The sequence below is a fragment of the Mesocricetus auratus genome, unplaced genomic scaffold (assembly GCF_017639785.1).
Source record: "Mesocricetus auratus isolate SY011 unplaced genomic scaffold, BCM_Maur_2.0 Super-Scaffold_100021, whole genome shotgun sequence".
Classification (NCBI taxonomy): Eukaryota; Metazoa; Chordata; class Mammalia; order Rodentia; family Cricetidae; genus Mesocricetus; species Mesocricetus auratus.
This window is the reverse complement of record NW_024429202.1, coordinates 32,910,926-32,927,575: the sequence shown is the minus strand read 5'-3', so window position 1 is coordinate 32,927,575 and position 16,650 is coordinate 32,910,926. Positions and strand designations below refer to the sequence as shown.

Genomic DNA, 16,650 nt, shown 5'->3' with positions numbered 1-16,650 from the left:
GAAGAAGATGGGGATCAGGGAGGCATATTTGGGATGCTCAGTCATGAACTGACTGACCTGAACTCTGACCTGTCCATAGTCCTTCCTGTAGCCCACCAAGGGGGCAGAATAATGCTGGTTCTCTACCTGGCTGCATGCCGTGACCCCCCCGCAAGGTCCAGACACTTAACACACTTAGGGTGGAGAACCACTGAATAGAATTGGAAGAGGGATGGGGAGCTCACTTGCTGTGCTCAGCAGCATAGTTTTATAGCTGATATGGACTACTCTCTGAAATACATGGATTTTAGTAAGATTCACTAGTGCGGCAGTGGGAGCTACATAGATGCTGAGACAAAAGTAGTGTGGATATTGGTATGGCATTTCATTTCAGCCAGGAGGGACAAATGGTTGCATGGGTAGAGGCCAGGAGGAAGAGAAGAAATCTATGTTGAACAGTTTTATGCCTACTTGACACAAGGCACATTCATCTGGGAAAAGGGATTTGCCTCTATAAGATCAGTCAGTAGGCAAGCCTGCAGAGCATTTTCTTAATTAATGGCTGGCATGGGAGGGTCCAGGCCATTGTGAGTGGTGCCAATCCTTGGGCTAATGGCCCTAGGTGCTATAAGACAGTAGGCTGAGCAAGCCATGTGGTGCAAGCCATGGACGCAAGTCAGTAACCAGATTCCTCCATGGCCTCTGCATCAACTCCTGCCTCCAGGTTCCTGCAGTGTTTGGGTTCCTGTCCTGACTTCCTTCAATGATGAACACTGATGTGGAAGTGTAAGCCAAATAAACCTTTTCCTCCCCAACTTGCTTTTCATCACGGTGTTTCATCACAACAATAAGAAAATAGAACAAAAGCACACAGAAAATGATAGAAGATAAAAATTCTAGACTGCAATGATGAAAAAATTGTGGTTTTTAATCAGTCAATTTAAACCATTATTTCTTGATAAATAAGTTCTTCTGTGCATATACTGAAGGAAAATGAATACAATTAAAACGAAAGGTGGTAGTTGGGGGAACATGGTCAGGGGCTTGTTTAGGTCTCACTGTTGAGTGCTCTGTGCACCCACCAGCCAAACGTTCATTCAAAGACACCCCCCCCAAAGGATATTCCTGGAATGTTAGTGTCAAACCTCATAGCCTGCTCTCTCTTAAACAGATAACAATTTAATTTTTCCTGTCTTCCCTGCTACAGTGTTTCCAGTTCGAGGTGCTAGAGCAAATGTAGCATGAACTTCATCCTATTTCACAGTATCAGGAACAGGTGTATTCTTTTGTCCCAAGCTGAGCACACGCCCCTTTGCACTTATACTTTATAGCTTCACTTCAGCAGATTAGAACCGCACTCCCAGTACAGTGGGACCTAGAAGAAGACAAGAAATACATTATCAGCACAGTTGACGCAATAAACAAGAGGGCTGCTAAGTCCCTAATCTATGGGTAGCACACAGGGATACCATGGAGACGAGGCACAGAGCGGCATACTACAAGCTATATATCACTCTACTCACAATGGTGTGCACTGCAGACTTACATGTTGTTTATTTCTAGAATGTTTCACATAATGTTTTCTGGATCTTGGCCCCAAAAAACTGAAACTACACGAAGAGAGGCTTCAATAATATAAGGAAGGGGCTACAATATTCTCTTCTGGATTGTTGGGGCTTGAGGCCATTTATTGTTTGGTGAAATAGCTTATTTAACTAAATCTGTCCCAAGCTTGCTTGCTGAAGTAAAACTTGTGCGAAATACCCAGGAGGAACCCCGTGCTGCCAATGTCCTGTTGTGATTCTGCCACCATCATTAGCATTTATTCCTAAAGCCAGTATGTTCCTGGAGGCTGAAGCACTTGCCTCTGCAACAGAGTCAACTGCAGCATTGCCAGGCGGTGACATCACTCACCAGGGTGAATGTTCTTGAGTTACCGTCAAAGTACCTTTACTGGACCATCCCTTTGGAATGCAGAGCACACTGAGTATGCCAAGTGGTGAGGGCATTGAAAGTAACTTTCTCGCTAAGCATACAGGCTTAGAGATGCCCAGAGAAGAGAAAGAAGCATCTGTGGCAGCAAGATGCTCACATGGGGTTGTTATTCCCATGTCCCATGCCAGGCATAGATGAAATCCTAAGTTTGGTGGGTTCCTGTGTAACTGCATAATCTCTTCAGATCATTTTGTGAGACAATTGTTGGCACGGAACTGGAAGAAGGCAAATATTTCATATTCGGGACCAGGTGTTGTCTTTCAACCCTTGAAAGGGATCTATCTAAACATAAAATTGAGGAATCCAGTATTATTCCTGGAATGAGACATTTAAGATAGGTATTTGGAGCAAATATAATTCAATGATTTTGGTATTCTAAAGTTCTTCCGTTATGAACGACAGGCATCGTGACCTGTTCAATACAAACAGGACTCAAACTGCCATGCCTACAGATGGAATTTCCAGAAATGCTCTGATAGCCTGTGAAATGTCTTGCTCCAGGCATGGTTCATTAAATGACTGCATTTTAGTATTCAAACATTGTTCAGACCGTTTCCCATCAAAACAGTGAAAATTTCCCTTTCACAGTGCACATGTACAAAAGATCCATATTTAGATATAAAGACCATGTTTCTTCTAAGTCAAAATCATGCTTGTTAGTCGTGGCTGATAGCAATAGAAGCCACCTCAGTGTTTGGATATCGATTCACAAGTCACAACCATGCATCTGGCATAGGGCATACCACTTTGTCCCATGTCCCCATGGCATCTCTGTTAGTATTTAGACATCTGTACTGGCCTGTCCTTGGGATTCTGGCAGGATATGTCTCAGCTGCATCCACTAAGAGCACCGCCTGTGTCTATTTACTATATTCCCTTTTAAAAGGGCCCTGCCCACCTCCCTCTCTTCTTCCCACCCTCCCCCCTCTCTATCCTGCTGCTCCTGTCCCTGGAGACTGGTCTCCCCCTTTCCCCCTTTTATGATCCCTTTCCCTAATAAACTCCTTTGCTTGAACCCTGTGGCATGGTGTCTTTCTGTCACCACTTTTTTTTTTAACATTACAACAACCTCTACACATCTACCAAGTGCAGCAGAGGGTTGACAGAACCCACGATGACCCTGTGGTGTACTGAATGATCTTAGTGGGTTCTTAACCTATGAAGATGATTATGCTAACAATCTTGAAAATGAGATAAGCCATCCAATGTAGATGTGTTGAGAGCACATCCATATAGGTAAAAATGTCAAGAAGCTTACCAAACAAGTAAAAAGAAATTGATTTGGCAAATTGAAGAAACTAGAGGGGGAAAAATCAAAAGAATAATGGACCAATCCAAGAAGAAATCATCTTCCAAAAAAATAACTATAAACAGGTGCAACCTGCTAATTGCAAAACCAAAGTAAGCACAGGCAAGACGAGAGAACAGAGTAGCGAGTCAACCTTCCTAATGCTGCAACCCTTTAATACAGTTCCTCGTGTTGTGATGAGCCCCAACCATGAAATTACTTTCATTGCTACTTCATAACTATAATTCTGCCACTGTTAATGAATCATAATATAGATATCTGATATGCAAGCCCTGTGAAAGGGTTCTTCACCCTCCAAAGGAGTCACACCCCACATGTTGAGAACCACTGGCCTAGAGGAAGAGAGAGCAGGTGAAATCACAGGAATAAGGTTTCCTAAGTAATGGCCTCGAACAAAGGAGACATGCGGAGTTTCTCTGGGACTCTGTGTGTTCTCACACAGGAAGGTACTTTAAGGGCAGATGTATTCCAGTTCATACTCAATAGTGGTCTTGCTGTAAGAAAGTAGACTCAGTTTTGGATGTGGCTAGTTCAGGTCCCTAGAGCACATATGTAAAGTGTTTACCTGGTGGACAGGACTCTTCCAGAGAAAATAAAGCAAAAGCCCAGGGCTCCAGTTTAGATCATAAGCATTCCTTTTCAGCAAGGTGGTGGTGGTATTCTGTTCACCTTCCATATCTCTATGCATGAAGATTCTGCATCCCTGGTTCCAACCCACTACCTATGGAAGATGTAAATAAATTGTCCTGTCATTTTCCCCCTAAGCAGGGTTACTACTAAGGAAGCATGTGTGTTTTAAGTAGTATGGGTCATCTGAAGATGAATAAGTACAGGAGGACATGCTTGGGTTCTGTGTAAACACTGCAATATTATATATAAGGCACTGAAGCCTCTGCAGATTTTCATGTCCTCCAGAGCTCCCAGAATCCTTGCTTTAACAGGGTTCAGGGCTCAGCAGATAGTGTCAGCAGGCACTTCATGTGGACAAAGCCATATGTTTAATTATCTTTAAAAATAAAGTGCAATGCGCCCTTTGAACTGACACTAATGCTGCTTTATTAGAATTGCTGATGAGGCAGCAGTTTTAACCCAAACAAATGCAAAATGTGCCCAGACAATTTCTTGACCACACTTTTATATAAATAAACACCCCCACTATACATAAAAGAATGAAGTTCCATCTCAGATATTTGGAGGCACGTACATAGAACACGCAGGTTCTGAAGTATTGGATTTTGGTGCCAAGTTTTCTTCACTTGCTGACTGAAAGCTCCAAGTCCTGGATTTCATGTATAGACAGTTCACATCCAATTTGTTACAATGATCAGGAGGACTCTCAGAATTCTCCAAGTCCTAGGCAACTTAGATTGGACCAGGTAATGTCTGAACAAAGGACAGAGGCTCTTTCTACACATCAGAAATTTAAATTGTTACTACACTTGAAGAATTACATCTCTTTTTATTTGTTTGTTTTGAGGTAGGGTTTTTCTGTGTAACTGCCCTACGTGTCCTGGAACTTACTCTGTAGACCAGGCTGGCCTCAAACAAAGATCTGTCTGTCTCTGCCTCCTGAGTGCTGGGATTAAGGTATACACCACCACCACCGGCAAGTTTCATGTCTTTACTACCTTTACTGTAGTAACTGGAATCAAGTAATTATCAAAAGAAGAAAGCACAGAGAAAAGGACAACATCAAATTTATTTTATTGACTTTGTCATCAAACAAATTTTAAAAATTTAAACTGATAATAATTAAGATAAAACTACTTGGGTGTTCCTTTTCTGAAATTTATACAGTGTTGCTCAGGTATTTTATTTGATATTTTCCTTAGTGAAAGCTAATTTTGGTCTATTTAGCCAGAAATGCTATTTCATGTTGTTTCCTTCAGTTTCAGAAAGGTATTATTCTTTGTAATATTTAGTAATATAGAAAACCAGTGAAATTATTTGAAGGTTATTTTCAACTTCTACCTTCCTCACCAGGAGTCATTAATTATTATCACTATGAACAATAACTGTATTTTTGAGAATAAACATCATAACATTTTTAATTCAATTTCTATCATAAAACCTCTGAAAACTTGAATTTCTTCTCAGAAGGAATACTTAGTTTATAAAAATATAGGTATTTAAAATAGAGATTTTTTTGGTTTTGGCACAGAATTCTAAACATGTAGCTTTCTAGTTGTGTTTTACATGGCTTTCCATGGATCCATCTGGAATTGCTGGGGAAGGCCGTGAGGTCTAACTGTGCTTTCTTCTACACCTCAAACGCTGGTCGGCCATATCTCAAGACAGAAACTCAGGAAAAGTCAATTTTTGTTGTCAGCTTGAAATGGCCCAGAGTCACCTGGGAAGAAGGGATCTCAACTGAAAACTTGCCTTGGCCAGACTGGCCTGCAGCCAGCCAATTCTGAAAAGATGTCGTTAGTGATGATTGCTGCTGGAGAACCCAGCCCACTGCGACCCACACCATCTCTAAGGTGGGCCTTGCCTTGTATAAGGAAGTGAGCTAGGCATGAGCCTGAAGGCAAGCCTGCAACCTTCCTCCAGTTTCTGCCTCAGTTCTTGCCCAGACTTCCCTCAGCGACCGACTGGGACCCGGAAGTATAAGATGAAAATAACCCATTTCCTCCTCTAAGTTGCTTCATGTCAGAATGTTTTGTCCCAGCAACAGGAAAGCAAAGGAAAACCCCTCCCACCACACTTTGTATCTTTTGCTGTGGCCAAAAGGACTCCAGTAAAAGCTACAGAAGTGGCTTCATTCACAATGTAAACCCGGGAAAGTGTTAGAGGATAACTGTTCAGAAAACAAAGGACAAGTCAATAAATGTACAGCTTAAAAAAACACCAATTTAAATGTGAATCTTTAATGATTGTGTCCCACTCTTTCTCTCTGCCATACTCCTAAAAAGTACTCCAGAGAATAGAATCTCATTTTTAATGACAAATTTGAGTCACTACATCATGGAAAGGTGAAGAGGTAACGAATTATAGATTAGTGCAAAAAGTAGGATTTCTCTCCAAAGTTCTTCTTCCTCATCAAAAGTCAAAACCTGAAGACTCATCATTTCCTTTGACACTGGAAGACGGTTTCTGTAGATTTTCACCCTTTGCAGTCCTGAATGTACTACAGGACAATGCTATTAAAGCAGGCAGTCATTGAGAGGACCACCTCCTCTTCTCTCCCGGTTACCACACAATAGGAAACCCACATGGTCAGTAGTTGCTGCCCTGTCTCCCACTAGCCACAGGAGGTCCTCACAGGTGGGGCATCTCAGAAGCTGCCACCAAGTCTACCAACACCACGAAATGATTTTGCTCAAGCAAATCTCGCTTTCTGTACCTAGAAAAAAAAGGAGGGAGGAGGTGGAGAATATATGTTACTCCGGGGCCGTGGTAAACACAGGAACAGATTAAGAGCTGGTCTAACCCTCCTTGTTTCAAAGTCGTATAGGGACTTCCAACCTACACCCTGAAAGCTATGCCATTTCATCTGCCTACACATTCCAACCGGTGCCCTGTTGATGTAGACCAAGGTCTCTGCCATGGGCCATCTTGTACTTCACTGAGTGGTCCCAGCTCAGGATGGGAAAGATGGGAGCTGGAATTTTGGACCCACCCCTAGGAGCTGACCTTCACCCCCTTAGAAAGGTGTGCTCACCACTTTTAGTGCCAATCCCCTTTAAAAAATGCTCACTACAGATAAACATATTTTTTCATAAATAAAAACAGGCATATTTGTAATATATTAAAATTTTCACCAACAAAGGTGTGTTAAAATCTTCAAGTTCTGTCATTCAAGTTCAATAAAGGCACACATAAATTTTGTTTTCCCCTTCGGTCCTGCAAAGAGTACATTTCCTAGCCAAAAGTCACAAAAGTCATTTTGTGGGACTGTCTTCCTTTTACTTTCTTCTTCTTGGGATAGGTAAGTGCTCGTCCGGTGAATCAGTGGCTTGACTCCACCGCCCAAAGGATGTTTCTACATAGAGGTTTTCCGTGGACTCCACAATTGATTAGGTTTGAGTAACAAGCCACAGTCACGCTAGCGCGTTCACCCCAAGTCTGCTCTGGCTTTTTCCATCATGGCTTCTCACTGCCAAAGCGACCTTTCCTGTTCCCGGGTTCCGAAGCCCGTCGCACCAGCCTCGGTGGGGGCTTGGGTGGAACGTCTTCAGTTAGACTGTCTTCCCTGCCCCGACCAAAGTGTTGGTCTTTGGAGAGCAGGGGCTGCCTCAGTACCCCTGGTGTCTGAGTGCCCCCCTCTTTACTGCGGGGTGCCGGAGGGATGCTGGGCTGCACTCGTGCTGAAACACCCATGTCCACCTCGTTCTTCCACTCCATTTTGTAGGCCTGGGAGGCTTTCTTCGAGAACTGATCTGGCAAAAAGCGCCTGGACCGAGGCTGCAAATTGAGCACGGTGGTCCCAGCATCTGCGTCCGAGTCGCTGCTATTGCCATCTGTCACAGAACAGAAGCACAGTGTGGGCAAGCAGAGCTTACGGGAGATAGCACAAGTCACCGCGAAACCCCAGTGAGTCCCAACACCTCCCGGGGGATCCCTGGGGAAGAGGGAATCCAGAAGGCATAAGTGAACTTGAACATCCGTGTTCCAAGAGTACAGTTCACTAACGCTAATTTTTAAGCACTGGCTTTAACTGCTAAATGTATTTGCGCACTGACTCCATCTGATCCGCCTACTTTGATGGTGAGGTTAAAGGTCAAACAGATATTAGCAAGTCAGAAATGGGGCTGCAATTTAGTCTGAGAAGTTCAGACTCAGCCCTCAGCTGCCTCAGAATCCTCTCAAGAGGGCTCAGCTCCGCCTCTGACATCAGCAAGTAAACTAATTGAATTTTCTGCTATTTAGATTCTTCCCTTCCTCTGGAATTTCACATGTGACTGATTTGCTTTACATACTCATAGAACCACCAAAGCATCACTGTAAACTTCCTAAGCAAAGGGAAGAAGCGTGGTTAGACCTGCAAGCCAGGTCTGGGTGCTGGGGTTCATGGGAGGACCACTGATGAACGCATCCCTTGGCGGCTAGCTGGCATTTATTGGAACTGAATGTTTCTCTGGACATGTAGTGGTGACAAGATTGACAGTCTCTAATAGTCACTATCTTGCCTTCCGTTTCCATTGCTTCTTGCTTTGTTTCTTACACCTCCCTCCACTATCACAAGCAACATTCCCATCTTGATAAATTCAATAAACACACAAGGGAGGTTGCAAAGGGGTTCAAATTGTTGTTCCATTCCATATTTTAATAAAACAGGATCCTAATGTAGTTCTGGAATTTACAGAAAAGAGCTTGTGTGTGTATATGAAGATTACCAACAAACAAAAAATAACATCTATGTTCTATTCTATGTAAATTCGTTAGAATTACTGCACAAATGTCAATGTTTATGCATCTACAGCTTTACAACCTTGTATTTACAGCTTAATAAGTGCATAGTACAAGGACTTGCTTTTGCTATATTTAAAGGAACATAGTGAAGGACAAATGACTGGGTTACTTATAATATGCATAGAGGTCCATTAAACAAGGTCACAATTCTAAGAAGAGGAAGCCCGTGACCGCTTGAGGTTCACAATGATTGAGCTCACTCTTAATGAAGAAAACCAGACTATTTTATTTCATAAGCATTAGCAAAGAGACCGAAAAGCATTTCTGCTCCAGACAGAATTGTTACCTTCATTTGAAATCTTCTTCCTCTGGAGCTTCTCTGGAAGCTTTGTGTTTTTAGGTAAGGATAAATACCGGGAGGTTGAAGTGGAAGCCTGTAACAGAAATAGAAAATGTCACTGGGATGGCAGAAATGCCACTTACTGTGTATTAGAAGCTAAACGTGGTGCCAAAACTAGGTTTCTAAAGCACAATCTTAGTCCTTCATCCCAAAGTTACTTTTCTAGCTACTACAACCTTTGTGCTTCCACAACCAGATGCCTTCCAAACCCAATGCAGAACAATAGAAAGGGAAGATAATAAATGGGACCACTAGGAAGACGTGAAAGCCACTGGTCCTTAAAGAAACTGGCATCCTTGTCTATAGAAGTTATTCATATGACAGATGTGGGATATCTGGGGAAGGAGACACCTTAAAATGTGGTAATACCAGTTTCATTTATTTCCATTAATCTTAAAATGGTAATGGTGTTACAACATCAAGCTATTAAGATGCTGAACATCTGTCTTTAGTTTCTAGAATTAAATGTTAATGGTCACTGCTGCATATCACACACAGAAAGACCTTCTCCTGCGCACATACTTCTGATGACCCAACACAAAACTTTGTTGACAATAAAAGCCTGCCATGTTATAGCAGCCAATGACTGGGTCATTGTCAATGGTTTTCCTTATCTGTTGAGAAGTCCCTGCCCAGCTGGACTCTGGGGCAACTTGCACTGTGAATACTAACATCCCCTGGTACCCTGGGCTTCCTGCAGTTCACCAGAGAAGGTGAGATTTGCCTGCCATCAGCAGTTTGTACCCTGGTACCTGTACTTGCAAGGCTCAAATGTAGTCATGAGCCACATGACTGTCAAAGGCCAATGGAATGTGCAGCAGTGTCACCTAGAGACAGCACAGCTCTCCCAATCTATACACACAAGATGTCCGCATAACAGAATCACTCAACAACACATCGTCAGAATGTATCTCAATGGTCTACGCATGTCACCATATCAATCCATATACTATTCATCCAAAATGGGTCCAGCCATTCTGATTAAAATTATGTTTGGATTATGTCTTCCAACTTCCTTCTTTGATTTTTAAAACATGTATTTTTTTCCTCCAAAGCACTTACTGCATTCAAGTATTACATAATATATGTGTATCTATAATATATATTTGATCACTGGTGGCTTTCCTATCTACTAGCATAAGAATCTTAAGCATAGGGATCTGTTCTTTTATTCTCAAATGAATTCAATGTGTCTCGCAAGAATATAAAATAAATATAGTCATATAGGCTTATAGATTCTGTACATTGGAGGTAGATTCAGGAGGACCAGGAGTTAAAAAAATCCTTGGCTATATAGTAAGTTCAAGGCCAGCCTGGCTTATACAAAGGAATTAACTATTATTTTTCTTTTTTTCTGATGATATGTCTCACCCTATTGCCTAGACAGTCCTCCAGAAGTCCTTTTGCTTCAGCCTTACAAGAAGCTGGTATTATAAGAGCATAACCCTACACATAGTAGAAATGACTGTATTATTTATTCCATCCTAGGATATCTTGGAATGGGCCCTCAGCAGCTATTCAACTGGCAGAGCTGAAGATGCTTCCTGTCAGCTGGTCAGTGGAACAGCTGAGGGCTCTGCCCTTGGGATCCTTGTGCTTCTGAAGGCAACACTTACCCTGCGCTCGCGGTTCAAGCTGTTGTCCTTCCTGAGGCTCTCCCGAAGGCTGTGCCGCCTGCGGATCAGGATCTCCTTGGCTTGCCTCTCACTTGTATCTGCTGTCAGGTTATGTCTGTTATAGGATAAAGTCTGAAATGACAATACACATGGGACATTTTTTACCAAACGATCCAGCATTTCTCCTCAACTTAAAACTTTACTCTTCCTTGAGTTTATATCAGTGACAAAACCAAAACTAAAATTAGGAGTCTCGACGCTTAACACTCAGACTTTGAAAGAATTTGTCCTTCTGTACAGCAGTAAGTGTGATTTTCTGCATTGAAAGGTGTGAGCTTTGTAAATTAGAAAAGTAATTCAATTCATGAATGTCTTGTCTGCTTTCTATGCATCCTGCCATGATTAATACCAAAACAAAAATCATTTTTGAATACAATCTTTACTGGGTAGAAAGAGACTGATGACATAAATATGAGTCCTACTGACACTTGGTGGCACCACATCCTTGGACTAAGATCAGGGCTGTGATGATGAGCTGTTCTGTCACCGCCAGCAACTATCACCTCTAAATGAGGGCTACCCAGATCGTGCCACATGCAGCATAGCTAGTACTTAAGTTCATTTCCTGATAGAATTGGCATGGACATCTTGGAAATATCCCATGTCTCAAAATATACTAGGTTCTGCAGGCCAAGGAAAAGGTGACATGATGTAGATTCTCCTCCTGTCACCAGAAGTTTCCTATCTAGTTGGACATCAGAGTCTAATAAACCAAATGCTCAACTAGCTGCCCTGCATAAACCCCATGTGTTATCTGATCCAGAATAGGGCTGGGATAGTATGATGGTTCTTGGCAAAAACATAAACATGGGAGGCTATGGGTCAGATAAAAGGAAGCAAGGGCTGGCTCTAAGTATAGAGAGATAATAGACACTACACAGACCACATCCTCAGAACAGAATGTGTTGTACCATGAAAAGTGAGTAGATGGATTGAATGTGAGATGATATTGGAGAAAGCGGAGCTTGGTGGTGGTGGCCCAAGTTACCCTGGAAACAACACCTGTTGTTTTGTTTCATTTTAAACAGGAGGCACCGGGCAGTGGTGGCACATGCCTTTATTCCCAGCACTCAGGGGGCAGAGGCAGAGGCAGGCAGATCTCTGTGAGTTCAAGACCAGCCTGGTCTACAAGAGCTAGTTCCAGGACAGGCTCCAAAGCCACAGAGAAACTCTGTCTCAAAAAACAAACAAACAAACAAACAAATAAATAAATAAAATAAAACACAGGAGGCTACTGCCCTTGAAAGAGCTTTAGAGAAATGGGGTGGAATAAGGGTAACACGGATGGAATGGCGTCAGCCTGACGGAGCCCCTGTTAAGTCTACAGATGTAAACTTCAAAGAAACAAGGATGATCTCTGCCAAGCTGTGTGCCTCAGTTTCTTCATCTGTGAAATGGAAGGAACAGTAACACCCAGCACCATGAGGGGCTAAAGGAGTCAAGTAAAACAGTCTAAATGACGCTTGGAAAATGGCAAGATTCTGGAATCGTTAGCGTACCTTAACACATAATTTGAATTTTATTAGAATAGGTTATTAGCAATGGAAATATAGTGAAAGAAAAGACTCAGAAAGAAATTCTAGCACTTTATGAAAACAGAGTTGGTATGGTTACAGTCTAAGCTATAAGACTTTTTAAAGATTGTATTTTATTACTTATGTGTGTGTGTGTGTGTCTGTGTGGAGGTATGTGCACATGTGTGTCTATGCCTCAGAGCCAGTGGATCCCTCTAGAGATGGAGTTACAGGTGATTGTGGGCCACCCTACACGGATACTGGAAGTAGAACTTTTAGGTGCCCTCTGGAAGAATAGGTATTTTCAGATATATATATATATATATATATATATATATATATATATATATATATGGCCAGCACATCAATCCTTATCTCTCAAACTTGAGCACCAGAGCCCCCGGGGTTTGATGCTTCAGTTGAGGTGTCTGGGAGAACTTAGGGGGTCTCCAGGATGGGTGCTGGGAGAAGGACTGAGGGAACAAGAGAGGATGCCCTGAGGATGCCCTGAGGATGCCCTGAGGATGCCCTGAGGATGCCCTGAGGATGCCCTGAGGATGCCCTGAGGATGCCCTGAGGATGCCCTGTGTGATGCTTGCAGGGGCAGGTATGCTATGGAGGTGTCTATTTACAGTACCCAGCTGGGAAGCATGTTTCAGGCAAAATCAAGTAAGTATTTTGTGTATAAGCATTTCCTACCCGCTGACGGATTTGATAGAGATTCCTTGATAGTATCTCTCTAATTTCATCCATTTCACCTGGTGTGAGCTTCCTTATTTTTTCTTCACGGCAATCGCTGTAAAGGTTTAGGAGGGAAAAGTATTTTACTTTTTGAAGAGTGTCAGAATCATTGGTGTTACATCATTGTTACTTAAGAGTATGACTTTAGTTTAAAAAAAGAACAATAAAGTATTGCTCAATATTTTCAAATGTTCTAAATACTTTTAAAGTACTCGATTTTAGAATAATTAAGTTTCTGAAACTTATTTCCATGATACAATTATTCCTGGTAAGTTTAACTGTGTATAGTTTCCACAGACTCAGCCATTGCGTCATGTTCCCCACAACTCCAATGTCTTGTGTTGTAGCCCAAGCTGGCCTGAAGCTCACCATCATGAGACCTTGGCCCTAGTACTCTGTGACTGCAGGTGAGTGTCACCACAGATGGCTTCTCATGTGATTATTTTTAAAAGAATGACTCACAGTGTCATCGATTCATTATTGCTAGCAGAAAGAAATGTGTTCATACCATTAGAAATTTAGTTAGCTATATTTTATTAAGCCTCATCTCCAGAGATTGAGTTCTTGTGGAATGACATACAGGCCTATTTAATATTCCCAAGGGGTTTCCAATGTGCAGCCAGAGCTGAGAGTCACTGCGGCTGGAGTCCTTGTCTGTTTCCCCCAAGCCTAACTCCACCACTGTGACTAGCCAATAAGGAAATAGCTGTATTCTGTGTATACTCACAGTAGCAAACCTAAAATGCCTTGAAAACATTCCATGTGACAAGGCTGAGAGAATTTTAACTCGCTTTCAACCAGTACTGAACTTCCCAAGGCTAATCTGACAAAGGTATGGTGATCCTAAACACAATGGCAATTTTGAACTTGCCATTCCCAATATAGCACCACATACAGCATAATATAACATCAAACATGATGCACATACACCCAGTGCTGTCTTTCAAAAAGAACCTCATTCTATTCTGAGACATTAAGCCACTACCTAAGGTCATACATCAACAATACTATTATTATTATCATCCTTATACTACTACTACTATCACAGGTTTCAAAATCATACCAGTGCCTACTTACTGATACTAACTTCACTTTACAAATCGATACTCACTTAAGAGATGCAAATGAGGGGACAGTGCTTATCATCCCGGTCTCCGCCATCTCGATGGCGTGTTTTATCTCAAGCTTTTTATATAAGGACACAATGCTAGACTTGGGTTGGTTTTCCCGAATCAGGAGCTTCCGAAGGTATTTGTCATCAAATTTCTTAAACCTATAAATAAATATAGTCAGAATTTAAATTAATAAATCCCTCATTGAATAGGAAAAGTACTCTCCAGTAAAAATGTAGCAAAATTAAGTTAAACTGGTCCTATCATACCACATGTATATCTTTATATATACTTTTGTGTATGCATATATATGCATATAGATAGATAGATAGATGCATGTATATACAGCGTAACTAGTAAGCATCTAAACTCCATGTTCAAACTAAACCAATTTTCCTAGCCCTCCACCGACCTCCACCAGGCCAAACACTTCAGCATCCTGTGTATTTTTTCTCTTCTGTATTTCATGTCGTGAGCTGAAGTGTCCTACCAAAATTCCTATGTTGAATTCCTAATTCCTAGCTCATCAGACTGAGACTATACTTGGACATATGCTCTTCACAAACACGATTAAGTTGAGATGAAGTCATTAGGGTGGGCTCTCCTTAGTGTGACTGGCATGTTGGTAAGAAGGGTGTGCTTAGTCACAGATGCACAAAGAGACATGAGTGTGAGGAGCCACAGGGAGCAAAGCCCTCTGCCAGCAAACAACAGCACCTCCTTCCCATCGAGCCCTCGAGGCGAATGGACGCTGTTAACACCTGCTCTCTGAGTTTACATTCCTCATAGAAGTGAGACAAGTCATTTCTCTTGTTTAAACCACCTACTGTGTACAACTTCATTATGGCAGCTCTGACCAAACTAGCATTCCATGCCACTCAATGAGCAATCACTTTACGTCCCACCATCGAATGGATGCGCACCTCTAGTGCCATCACTGTGGTCCTGGATGCCATTGATCCCCTCCCCCCGGGCTCTGATACTGATTTGGGCACCTAAAACATGTCCCTGCCCCTATAGTGTATTCTCAGCACAGACACTAGAGACTTTGGTGGAAATGTCGGTCCGAGTAACAGCACGATGACACACATTTGAGGTGCTTGAGTGTGACTCTGCCCCTCAGTGCAATGCTGCTCTTTGTGGGGTCCTTCCTGTATCTGGCATTTGTCACCTGTACTCTGAGTATCTTTATGTCCATTGTCCCACCTATTAGGAATGTTTTCTTGTATAGTCTTTATGTCTCTCAACAAATTTCACTAGTAGTTACCTTAAAAGACCCTCCACAAGCCAGACCTCTGCCCCCTTCGCTCCCTAAGAAAGCTACTTCCATCCTGTTCTAGCCGGACATGCCTTTACACGCCACCTCCTCTCTCACTTCCCAGACATATTTTTCTACACAGCAGCTCTCATCTTGTGGGGTGATATACAGTTTTCTTACTCATCTTATAGCCTATCTCCAAGCAGTCAAATGTAAGGTCAGCATGGCAGGGATTCCCTCACCTCCATTCCTGTATCACCAATGCTTAGGGCAAGGTCAGGCACAGTGTGAGCATGTGTGGTGGTGTAGAACCCCAGTGCTCTCCTGCATCCACATCTGCCAAATCCCAGCAACAGCTTTCTGCCATAGCCTAAATGCCCTCTGCCTCCTTCCTTGTCACTGGGATCAATCATGTTACTTGGTTTGGTGAATATCCTCCTGCTGACATAATGACCAAAGAGGCTTACTACTGAAGCCTGGATCCTGTGTGCCCATACCATCATAGCCACACACCATAATATCTATGAAGTGGTATGAACCAAGGTGAACAGCGTGTGAATGATGTAGTTATTTTACCCCCACCATATGAGACAAGCTCTGGAGGGATCAACTGACTACCATCCAGCCCACAGCAGCAAGAACAAGGCCAAGCCCAGCCCAGATTAGCCCTGCCCAGTCCAGTTCAGCCCAGTTGGAGCTTCTCGACTCACACAATTAAATAATAAATGACTGCTATTTTGATCCACTGGCTTTGGGGATGGCTTGTTACGTAACACCACATGCCAGTATGTAAGCAAAACAACATGCAATAAATGGTCCTGGAGAAATAAATAGGTGTGTGACATTGATTTACTATTATCCTAAAGAGGTTTACTGGCACACCTGTGCCATGAATGAAACCAATGTTAACCCGCTTTCCTGGCACTGATCCTTTGTTCTAAATACTATAGGGATCTGAATAATTAAAGGGCTACCCTGAATACACCGTGCTAGTGACCCACTAACTACTGTATGAAAGCTGGGACTACTATTTCTGATGTTTATTTGAATTTTGTGTGGGGCTCATGGAGCCAGGATTCTCAACAGTGATACAAAGTCTCTAGCACTTCTCATATGACTGTTATTGTTTTAGATTTTTCCTGGAGATAACAAACTGGAGAATGAACACGGATGGGAGAGGCAGCTGTTCTCTCCTGCATGGGGAGTGTGTGTTTTCTTACTGCTTTATTTCCCTTCCCATTCCTCTGCCAAGCTCCACATAGGTGTTCGCTTTCATATGAGGCTTCTGGTTGCTGAGCCCGAGGGATGTCT

At 42.5% G+C, this 16,650-nt stretch overlaps 1 protein-coding gene across 2 annotated transcripts in view; it reads right to left on the bottom strand.

Annotated features, from left to right (window-relative positions):
- Positions 1–6,133: 6,133 nt before the first annotated feature.
- Positions 6,134–16,650, bottom strand: part of Slc9a2 (solute carrier family 9 member A2) — a 78,088-nt gene continuing 67,571 nt past the window's right edge. For both annotated transcript variants that reach the window (XM_005075363.4, XM_040729238.1), the window contains exons 8-12: positions 14,081–14,242; positions 12,928–13,024; positions 10,655–10,786; positions 8,985–9,072; positions 6,134–7,746 (exon numbers count right to left, since the gene is read on the bottom strand). In XM_005075363.4, coding sequence (XP_005075420.1) covers positions 7,370–7,746; positions 8,985–9,072; positions 10,655–10,786; positions 12,928–13,024; positions 14,081–14,242 — 856 coding nt within the window. In that variant the 3' untranslated portion in view covers positions 6,134–7,369. The remainder of the gene's footprint in view (positions 7,747–8,984; positions 9,073–10,654; positions 10,787–12,927; positions 13,025–14,080; positions 14,243–16,650) is intronic.